The sequence below is a fragment of the Trichoderma reesei genome (assembly GCF_000167675.1).
Source record: "Trichoderma reesei QM6a unplaced genomic scaffold TRIREscaffold_2, whole genome shotgun sequence".
In the NCBI taxonomy this organism is placed as follows: domain Eukaryota; kingdom Fungi; phylum Ascomycota; class Sordariomycetes; order Hypocreales; family Hypocreaceae; genus Trichoderma; species Trichoderma reesei.
In genome coordinates this window covers 1,092,124-1,102,520 of record NW_006711149.1, presented here as the reverse complement: position 1 = coordinate 1,102,520, position 10,397 = coordinate 1,092,124, and the positions used below count along the sequence as shown (strand labels likewise).

The 10,397-nt window shown below is 56.2% G+C and overlaps 2 protein-coding genes across 2 annotated transcripts; one reads left to right on the top strand and one right to left on the bottom strand.

The window, feature by feature from the left end:
- Window positions 1–3,448, top strand: TRIREDRAFT_103745 (uncharacterized protein; the record flags this gene model as incomplete). Its single annotated transcript, XM_006962307.1, has 4 exons — window positions 1–471; window positions 558–676; window positions 743–1,642; window positions 1,708–3,448. 4 exons carry the CDS (start codon window positions 1–3, stop codon window positions 3,446–3,448), a joined length of 3,231 nt encoding a protein of 1,076 aa, XP_006962369.1.
- A 2,063-nt stretch (window positions 3,449–5,511) lies between these two features.
- Window positions 5,512–9,406, bottom strand: TRIREDRAFT_74848 (GTPase-activator protein for Rho-like GTPase; the record flags this gene model as incomplete). The annotated part of the gene is made up of 6 exons (XM_006962097.1): window positions 5,512–5,658; window positions 5,712–5,845; window positions 5,915–7,686; window positions 7,727–9,005; window positions 9,222–9,252; window positions 9,326–9,406. 6 exons carry the CDS (start codon window positions 9,404–9,406, stop codon window positions 5,512–5,514), a joined length of 3,444 nt encoding a protein of 1,147 aa, XP_006962159.1.
- Between the last annotated feature and the right edge of the window lie 991 nt (window positions 9,407–10,397).

Below are 10,397 nucleotides of genomic sequence, written 5' to 3'. Positions count from 1 at the left end.
ATGGCCGACACCAAGCTCACCGACGACCAGGTCAACAACCTGGCGGCCGTCCTGCGCAACGACAACACCCACTTCGACGTCAAGGTCCAGTACGTAAACGCCATCAAGACGGGCATCAAGCAGCACAACATCCCCGAGACGTGCATCCCCCAGCTCTTCGATGGCCTGCGCCTCGCCTCCAGCTCCCAGCACGTCGCCCTGGCCACGGCCGGCTTCACAGCGCTCAACCACCTCTTCACGCGCATGTCGCGCCAGGAGCCCAAGTACCTGGCCAAAGAGGCCGCCCGCACCCTGCCCCTCGTCATCGAGAAGCTCGGCGACTCCAAGGACAAGCCTCGCGCCCTGGCGCTGCAGAGCCTCAACACGCTCTACGCCGTTGCGCCCGCGGACGTTGAGCGCTCCATTCGAAACACGGCCATGGTCGGCAAGAACCCGAGGGCCAAGGAGGCGTCCATGCAGTGGCTTTTGGAGGTAATTCATCGCATTCTGTATCCTGTGGAGGCGTGCCTGGGCTGGCTGGGGGCTAATCACAAACACTCTCTCTTTTCTCTTCCTAGACCCATCAACAGCACGGACTGCCGTTTCGTAGCTTTGTCCCCATGCTCATGGAGCTCTTGGAGGATGCGGACGGAATGGTCCGAGATACTGCTAAGAGCACCGTTATCGAACTCTTCAAGTGAGATTCACTCTGCAACACCCCCTCGCATTGCGTAACAACCGGCTGACACCAAATTCCCCCCAGAAATGCGCCCGGTGCTGCCAAGTCCGACCTGAAGCGACAGCTCAAGAACTACAAGGTCCGACCCGCCATCGAACAGGCCATCGTCAAGGCTCTCGCGCCCACCGGCCCTCGCTCCGAGACCCCGTCCGATGCCGCGCCCGCCGTCTCCCGTCCTGCCCTGTCCGCGCCCTCGTCCTTTGCCGCCAGCGAACGACCCGTGACCCCGATGGCCGAGACTCCAGCCGAATCCGTTGAACCGCAATACGTTAACACCCATCGCGAACTGGACGACATCCTTAGGGAGATGACGCCATACTTTGACGGCAAGGAATCCGAGCACAACTGGATGAAGAGGGAGCAGAGCATCGTGACGCTGCGCAGGCTGGTGGCTGGCAACGCCCCGGCCGACTTCCAGGACACGTTCATTGTTGGCCTCAAGGCGCTGCTGGATGGCATCATCAAGGCCATCAACTCGCTGCGCACAAGCTTGTCCAAGGAGGGTTGCAGCCTGGTCCAAGAGATGGCCATCGCGTTTGGGCCTGCCATGGACCCGCTGGTTGAGCTGCTCATGCAGACGTTTATGAAGCTCTCTGCCAACACCAAGAAGATCAGCTCCCAGATGGCCAACACTGCCATAGACGTCATTGTGAGCAAGGTCACCTACACGCCCCGTATCATGCAGCACATTTGGGGCGCCGTCCAGGACAAGAATGTGCAGCCGCGCACGTATGCGGCCGGGTGGTTGATTACCATACTGAAGAAGGAGGCTCATCACAAGAGTCACATCGAGCACACGGGGGGTGTCGACTTGATCGAAAAGTGTATCAAAAAGGCCCTTGGCGACGCCAACCCGACCGTCAGGGAAAAGATGCGGGCGTGCTACTGGAGATACTGGACCATCTGGCCAGCGAGAGCAGATGCGTAAGTCTTTTTTCACACTATGGCATATCCAGAGAGAACTGGTCTAACAATTGACTTGAACACAGACTCATGGCCGACCTGGATACCACCGCCCAGAAGCTGCTCCTCAAGGACCCAAACAATCCCAACGCTGGAAAGAAGGTAGAAGCACCAGTTGCTTCTTCCAGGCCAGGCGGCTTCTCACGGAGCACCACCGCGACCAGCAGCAAGCCAAGTCTGAGAGACGCCATGATGGCCCAGAAAAAGGCCGCGCTGGCTACGAGGAATCTACCGAGCCGACCTGGATCCGCCATGTCCTCGTTTGCCGCCGCCTCGCCTCACACCTCGAACCCGCAGCTCAGCTCAACTGCCTCGAAGCCGATGGCTCGCCACCGAACCGAGGCCAACACGGTATCGGTCAACGCAGGAGGCATGTCGGTCGCGCCCATGCGGCCAGCCAGGAGACGACCAGAGGTGGCTCGTCCCGCAACGGCAGGCCCATACTCCGTCCGAGACCAGCGCACGTCTGTGGAATCTCACAGCCCAGAGGGCGGTAAGTCTACCTCTGCGGCGTCATCGACCTCCTCAAGGCAGGGAGGCGCGACGACGCCAAAGAGGCCATCCTCGAGGATTCACCATGCATCTCACGCAAGCGAATCGAGCGTTGTCTCGCCTACGCTCGCTCGACCAACCGGAATACCCTCGCCGCGAGCAAGCCCAGCCAGGATCAGGCACTCTCAGACGATGCTTCATACCTTGAGCCCAACCAGGGCGACTGACGATCTTACGCTGGTGGTGCCGACGCTTTCTAGCATACAGTCGGCTACATCCAGATTAGAGTCGCCTCGGCAGCCAGACTTCAGGCGTGCCTCGCCTCCCGCTGGGCTCCCCTCTGGAAACTCACAGTCACCTCGGACGCTGAAAGTATACGAGGATCCTTTCACTGACGACCAGCCAACACCGGCTGCATCGCTGCCAACTGCGCCTGTCTTGGAAGAGAGGGCGCTCAACGAAGACGCGGCTAACATTCAAAGGCCGATGCAACCGCCGCCTCTGTCGGACGAGTCCGGCCCCCCAGAGAAGAATGGACAAAACGCTCGACTGCTGGACAGCGGCATCAGCAAGATCAGGTCCAAGACTTTGGAAGTGCACGGCTTCCGAAAGCTGCAGTCCCTGATTCGAGACCCTAGGACGGTCTTTACCGATCAGCGATTCGAGGCTCTTTTGGTGGGCTTGTTCCAGTACCTGGAGGATCCGCTGGCCGACCTCCCCGCAGACAAGGCCCAGGACGTCAAGGCTCAGATCCTGACGACGATCAAGCTCCTCCTGAGAAAGGAGCGCAAGAACTTTCAGCCTCACGTTTCGCGGGGGCTCGAGTCTCTCCTGCAGGCCCGCGGCAGCTACGACACCAGGGCTCACGTGGTTAGCGGCCTGGAGCTCCTGGCCGACGAGCTGGTGACGCTCAGCGACGGCTCCGAGACGGCCGTTGTGCTGACGAGGCGCCTGCAGTCGTGCAGCGACACCACCGTCGAGGGCTGCCGCACCCTCAGCATGGGGCTCCACGTGCTCAAGGAGATGCTCGACAAGCGGCCCGAGTACGTGCCGACGCACAAGGAGCTGCTGCGGCTGACGGGGCTGGCGGGCCGGTGCTTGGAGTCGACGGACTCGGGCGTCCGGATGGACGCCGTCAAGCTCTGCGTGGCGCTGCATGCGCGCGTCGGCGAGGCGGCCTTCTGGGAGGGCATGGCGGAGATTAGGGACGATCCGAAGAGCTTGATTACGTATTATATCGTCAAGAAGCAGCGCGAGGACGGCATGTTTTCATGAGGTCTGCTCTTTGTTTTTTTTTTTTTCTCTCCTGGACTATTTCACCTTTTTTCTTTCCAAAAACACTCTGATGCCCCAAATCGCGTTGAGACGGAGTCTGGAGGCGTCTGGAGAACGGAGCAAGGGAAAGGAGGGGAGCTTTGTTCTCTGGACGGTGCGCGAACAGACGACCCTTTATAAATACAAAGAGAAAAGGAGCAGAATGAGGGAACCATTGCTTTACTCCAGGAGACGTGATTTGGAATACGTGGATATGTGGTTGTTTTGTGAATGAAGGGAGGGAAAACAGACTTACGTTGTGAGAAGGTGTTTCTTTCTTCTTCTTCTTTCTTTTTCTCCTTCTTCTTCTTCTTACTTTACACCTTTTTCTAGTTTGTGCTTTTTTTTTTTTTTTTTATCTTCGTCTCTTGTGTCTTATTACCAATACTGTCTTGTAAACCAAAGTTTTGCCTCCTTTTCTTCTCCTTTTCCCTTCTGCTTGTTTTATTTGTCCAAAGCAAAAGCTGTATTTAGTATTTGTGACATTTGGCCCCTTTTTATTTTCTCTTCGACTTCGAGCTCTTTGAGTTATTTTGCCTTGTGATATTTAAGCGGCTGGCCTTGCTACCTAGTTTTTTTTTTTTTCTTACTACCCAACTGTTTTGTAATTGAAGGTTGATAAATGGACATTTAGTTTATTAGGTATTAGTATTGTAATCTTTGTCACACTTTATCTGGTGTCTTTATAGAAAATATGGCTCTAACTAACTGGTGAGGTTTAAACTTAGTAAAGCTAGATTTGTTTCTCTTGTCTTCACTTTTAAAGGTTTATTATATCACCTTACAACACCATACAATTCTCTTCTTTAACGCGTTTAAGTAGGTAACACACTATAGAGAGTAAATTTCTTATTCTCTCAATAAAGTGTATAAATATAAATGTTTGCAGAGGTAATAGAAGCAAGTAGATGCATCTCTAGTACATCTAGAATCACCAAAGAATCAATATTCACAAATTCATACATACATACATACATACATATCTTCCCTAGCCTTCTTCTTCCTTTTTGCGTGGGTAGATGCTGTTTATCTGATTTCCCTCCTCTCAGTTCCTGATATGATTCAGAGCAATCAGCCCATTTGCCCAGGACTTCAGAATAAAGAAGCTATTCGTTTATATTCTTCATGTCCGCCTGCGTGCTCAGCGCCATAATGCCACACATATCCAATTCCACCTTGTAAAAGGTATATTTCAAGTATAAGAGTACAAAAGACCACAAACAAATGATATTGCAAGGTGATAATCACAAACAATGTTGATTTCGAGGCGAATGTTCACATGAAAGGGGGACATATAATAACTGGCAGCCAGAAAAAAACAAAGTCATCACATTACACTCTCCCGTATCATTCATTTTTCAACCTCCCCTTCATCAATGCTCGCAACGCATAATGCAAAACCATACTTCTTTCAGAAAAGCATGCATAAACCTCAAGCATTCATGAAAGAAACCAAAACAGAATCATTCGGCCTGCTTGTTCGGGATACAAGCCACACAAAGCTAGCTCCAGTTGAAGCAGTAAGATACATACGTGTCATGCCGCGCCCATGATATAAGAAAAAGGAAGAAGAGTCCAAAAACCGGGCGGACGAAACGTTGGGGAGAAAAAAAAGAAAAAGAAAAAGCCACCGACAAACAGTAAGTAGCAGTTTGCAAAAAAGATGAATGCGAATGGGGGACACGGTGCAAGAAGTCGGAAGAGGGACGAAAGATAGACAAAAGTGCCCCCCCTAGCCTCGCCTTCGCTGCGATCTCGCTCTTTGTTGAAGCCGGTGTACAAAGAAAGATGAAAACATTCGACATTACTTTTCGTGGGACAAGCAGCACAAAACGCCAAAAGAAAACTTTCGTCTCGCTAAAACCGACAAACCCGAAAGCAAGGGGGAATCGAATCATGACGAGGAACCACCAGAAGCCGTGTGCGCATAACAGCGAGACAATAGGATCCAACACCATCAACACTGTGGCTGACCAACCAACATGAGATGGTCCTCCCCGCAAGTGCGTGTTAGCATAGGACACTTATTCATCGTCAAAGATCCTGTGCGTGTTTTCAATGACAAACTGGACCGCAAGGTTCTTGTTGTGCATGTCCGTCATCTCACGCTCAATGCTGAGGTCCCGCATAATGGTTGGCGCGAACACGACGGCCAGGTTTTTCGGCGACATCTAACACGCAGGTTAGAACGAGCAAGTCATTAGGCAACGATAAAACGACTCACCAGGTTCTCGGGCTCCCTAATCGCCACGCGATGAAGATGGAACATGAGAAATTCCAGACAGTCGCGGTGGCTCTGGGGCATCGAAGTAAAGACCTTGTGCAGATAGGAGCACCGTTCGGCCTCGTCCAGGATGGCTGCAATAGAACGTTAGAATACAGATTCATGTCGGCAAAGAGGGTGCGGGTGCAGGAAAGCAAACTCACAATTCGACTCCAGCACTTTCTCGTAAATGTCAAACGTCAGCAGAGGGTTGGGCAGCTTTCGGAAGTACTGCTTCAAGACGCTCGTGACGGCAGTAATGTCGAGGTCGGGGTCGGAAATGTCATAATCTTCGTCCTTGTCGAAGCCCTCCTTGATCTGGTTGATCTGGGAGTTGCCACCAGTCTTCCGGTAGATGCCCTCCTGATCCATGCCTCTCAGCTCCACCTCTTCGATGCATCGAGTCACCACACTGGGAATCTGGCGATGTTCATACTCGCATCTCTCCGAGAGCTCTGATCCAAACAGTGTCGAGGGAGGCTCGGGAGCTGCCTGGGCGACCACGACGTTGGCCGGGGCGACCGGGCCCGTCTTGGCCGACGCATTCTTCTTTCCAAAGAAGCCAAACTGCTGTTGATGCTGTCGTCCAGCAGGCTGGCTGGAAGACCCAGTGGTGGAGGCGTCGCCCTGCGCCACGGTCATGTTGTACGGGATGCCGATGCTGTCGCCGCCGGGAGCCATGCCGCCCTGCTGCTGCATCCTCTCGCGATCGTTCTGGAAAGCAACGACGGCGCGGCCGACGCCCTTGGTGATGTTCTGGGCCATGGTCTTGGAGCCCTTCTTCCAGTTGAACTTCTTGACTTGGCCCTTGCGGACGTGGACGACGGTAGGCCCGTGCTCGACAATGGTAGGATCCTCGTCGGGGACGAGCGTCGTGCCCGTGGTCACGCTTGCGGTGTCGAGGTTGATGGACGAGGCGCCGCCCTTGTAGATGCCCAGGCCGTTGGACTTGCCGTCGCCGCCAATCTGCGACTTGAAGCGCTCCTGGATCTGGTGCGTGAGGTCGTTGTTCATGTCCGCCAGCTGGGCGTTCTTGGAAGACAGCTGCTCAAACTCCATGAGGGCACGGTCGCGCTCCGTCACCGCCTGGTTCTTCTCCTCAAGGAGCTGATCGCGCTCCTCGTGGAGGCGCTCAATCTCCTCGGTAAAGGACTGCTTGACCTTTTCGAGCTTCTCGACAAACTCCTTGATGGCGGACTCCTCCAGCTCCTTGACATCAATGGGCGCCTGCGTCTCCTTTGCGCGCTCGACGTAGCCGGCCAGCACCTCGAGCTGTCGAATCATAATCTCGGTCTGGGTGTCCAGCACGGAAACCGTCTTCCTCTTCTCAATGAGCTTCTGGTTGATGCTCAGCAAGTCCTTTTCGGCGCCAAACTGCCTCTCCAGCTCGGCCACTCGCTGTTCAGACGACCTAAGCTGCTGCTTGAGCACCGCGGCACTATCCGGCGCCGTAAGCGAGGCAGGGCTTCCCACGTCCTGGCCGTTGGCTTCGTCTTGGGACTTGGGCCAGCGAGGTGAGATGGCGCCGCGCGTTGTCTCGCTGATGCTGCGGGTGTGGGTGCTCCGAGCCGCGAGGTTCTGGTTGGACTCAACGCTGCTCGTGCGGCCGTGGCGAACAGCGTTGGAGACGCGCCTGAGGATCGACGACGAGCCTTCGTCGGCGCCGAGTATCCTGACCATGTCCTCTTCCATGGTAAAGTCCGCGCCGCTGCTCCACCTAGGAAGCTTGGGCGAGCTCGGCGAAGCGTGAGCGCCCTTGGGCACCGGCGGCGCAGGCTCCTTGGGCGGGCTCTGCGTGTAGCTGCTTGGGGGGACAGGCGCTGCTCTGGGCTGCATGTACGTATCAGTCAAGGCCTTGTCAGTAGCACCGGACCTGGAGGGAGGGCTCTGGCGTGTAGCATCCTCGCTGGACGACTTGCCCTGCGCGGTGCTCGGGCTGCCATTGACTGGAGCACAGAAATGTCAGTAAAGCGAACGTCCACGTAGTTGCATCATGTGTAAGAAGAAAGACAGGCGGGTGAAAAGTACCAGAGCGGGTAGATGCCGACGGGACCTCCTTTCGCGGAATGGTCTTGTTCATGCTGTCAGAGCGAGGTCCGATCTTGGCGGTGGGAATCTCGTCGTCCGGTGCTTTGGAATCATAAGACGATCGTGAACCTGGAGTGCTGTCCAGCGCCCTTCGCGGATCAGACTGTTGTGATGTGCTGTCTTTCCGCGGAGTGCTGGTGCCGGTCCGACTGGGAGTGCCGTCCTGCTGCTGCTGCTGAGGGACGGACTGCGAGCTATCGCTCCGCGACTCGGTAGGTCTTCTCTTCTTGGGAGCATCCTGCAGCTTCGTATCATCAGCGGATGATGACGCCTTGGCGTCCGACTTGGAAGCCGAGCGAGACCCCGACTTGGACTGTGAGGGGTCGGCCGCGGCGGCGGCGGCAGCCGCTCCCATAAAGGCGATGTGCGTGGCGGAGGAATGCGAATCGGCACGCTTATCAGACATGGTCGGCCGAGGCGCACTCATGTGGTCCTTGTCCTTCTTCTTGCTTGCCTCGCTGGTGCTGCTCTCTTTCGAGGTGCCATTGGGCGACTGGGCGCCTGTGTCGAGAGCCACGGATATCAAGAAGCCGTCGCCACCATCACCGTTGTTGGAAGTAATAGTCGAGTTGCGGTTCCTGCGATACGTGGTTGATGGCAGGCTAAGCCCATCTTTGCCATCGGCAGCTGCACGTTCCGGGGAGCGCGAGGCCTTGGAGCCGCCGCGAGACGACGACTCATTGTGTCGATGGCCGGTGCGAGGCCGAGGCGACAGCTCTGTCGGCCCGTCAGGGTCGACGCGGTCGTCCGAGAAGGCATTGTTCGGAATGGCCCCCGGCGGGAGGGCAGGCAGAGACTTTTCCGGCACCGCTGGCGGCTGGTCTTTCTCCCGCGCTTTGGCTGCCGCAGCCGCCTTGGACTTTTTCCTTCTCCTCGCCATCAAGGTCTCATAGCAGTCCATGCAAAAAATGCCCTGCGAGGTCCGCGCGTAACGAAGGTTTTCAATCTTGCGCTTGCAGTTTCGGCAGCGGAAGCATGTCGAGCAAAAGGCCTGGTCGCCCGTCAGGATGGCCAGGTCCTCGATCTTGTTGCCGCAGGCCGTGCAGCTGTATGTGCAGTTGTTGCAGATGAGGGAGCCATCGCCGAGCAGCAGCAGATTGGCATCGGAGTCGAGGAGGGAGCCGCAGGTGGTGCAGCGGAAGCAGTCGAGATGCCACCGGTTGCCAGCTGGCAAGCCATGTGTTAGTTACATACACTCAGGGGATAAAAAAACACAGTTGGAACGAAAAATCACGGATCTAGACATATGTGACAAAAGCTCGTGGCGGTCAAGGACAGGGGGGGGGGGGGGGGGGGCAAGTCCTCGCCAACAGCGTCTGCGACGACATGGAGAAGAGCTCGTTCTCACTTCGCCAGACACTGCATTGGAAAGCAGCAACTTACCCAATTCAAAAGCTTTGCCTTCTTCGAGTATCTACAGGGCAAATGCTGTCAGTCGAGGCCTTGACCCAGGGGCACATCCCGCCAGCGCAAGTGGGATTACAAACCTCACCACAGCCCTTACAGGGGAACGCATCGTCCGCCTCCATCGGCGTCTCCAGATAATCGTCCACGATGCCGGCAGACATGATGGGCTAAATGGCGGAGAATACTGAATGACAACAACGTCCTGCGAACACGGTATATGCGTAATATAGAGCGACCAGCGTCGTGTCTGTATGCGGAACTGCAGGCGGTGCGGTCTCGGATGTCTCTCGTCAGCAAAGCGTGGACGGCCGGGTCGTTGTAGGCGGGCTTGTTTGACGGGCTACGGGCTGAGTAGCACAGGCATCGATATGGCGACGCTCAGCAAGCAGAATCCGTTCCGTATCGTCGGGCCTCGGAGTCCTCGCCTCGCCTCGTCGTGGCCGGAGCAGAAGAGACTGCAGAGGAGAGGGCGTCTTGGCGCAAGCTCCGGCTGCAGCAGAAAAGAGGCGGTCGTGGTCGTGGTCGGGCCTTGCGGACGGCTGGAGCCGGTGCTGGTGCTACACAGGGCAATGCAGTCGCTGGTCCAGGGCAAGGGGGAGGCTGCGGCTGGTGCGAGCAGAGGAGGAGGATCGTGGCCGTGACGAGGAGAGAGAGAGGAGAGGAGAGGAGAGGCGGAGGGAAGATGCTCAAGGATGGAGATGGACCACGGGGAGGGGATGTGCTGTGCTGGCCTCGAGTTTGGTGCTGCTGGTTGGGACATGTAGAAGCAGGTACCAGGGCCTGCCACGCCGAAAAGGACCCCCCCAAACAGGACCAGACCCCCCCATTGCCAGAACCCCCCATAGCGGCCCTCGCATGCCGCCCGTAGAGGATTAGCCCCCCCCATGGTCCCCTAAAGCATGGAGGTACTGCACGAGTACAGTACATTGCCCAGCGCTGCCGGGGTGTTCCAGGTTTCTGCGCTGTTGCGTCCCTGGCGAGATGCCAGGTACATGTACCGGCCAAATACCTACCCCAAGTGAGACGGTGCAGATTCATGGCAGAGGGCCGTTTGGCACGTTCATGTTGCCTGGTTCATGTCGTGTACCTTATTAGCGGCAAGCCACGCAACTCAGCTGCGCGTGATGGGTGAAGACTCGATAAAAGATGCAG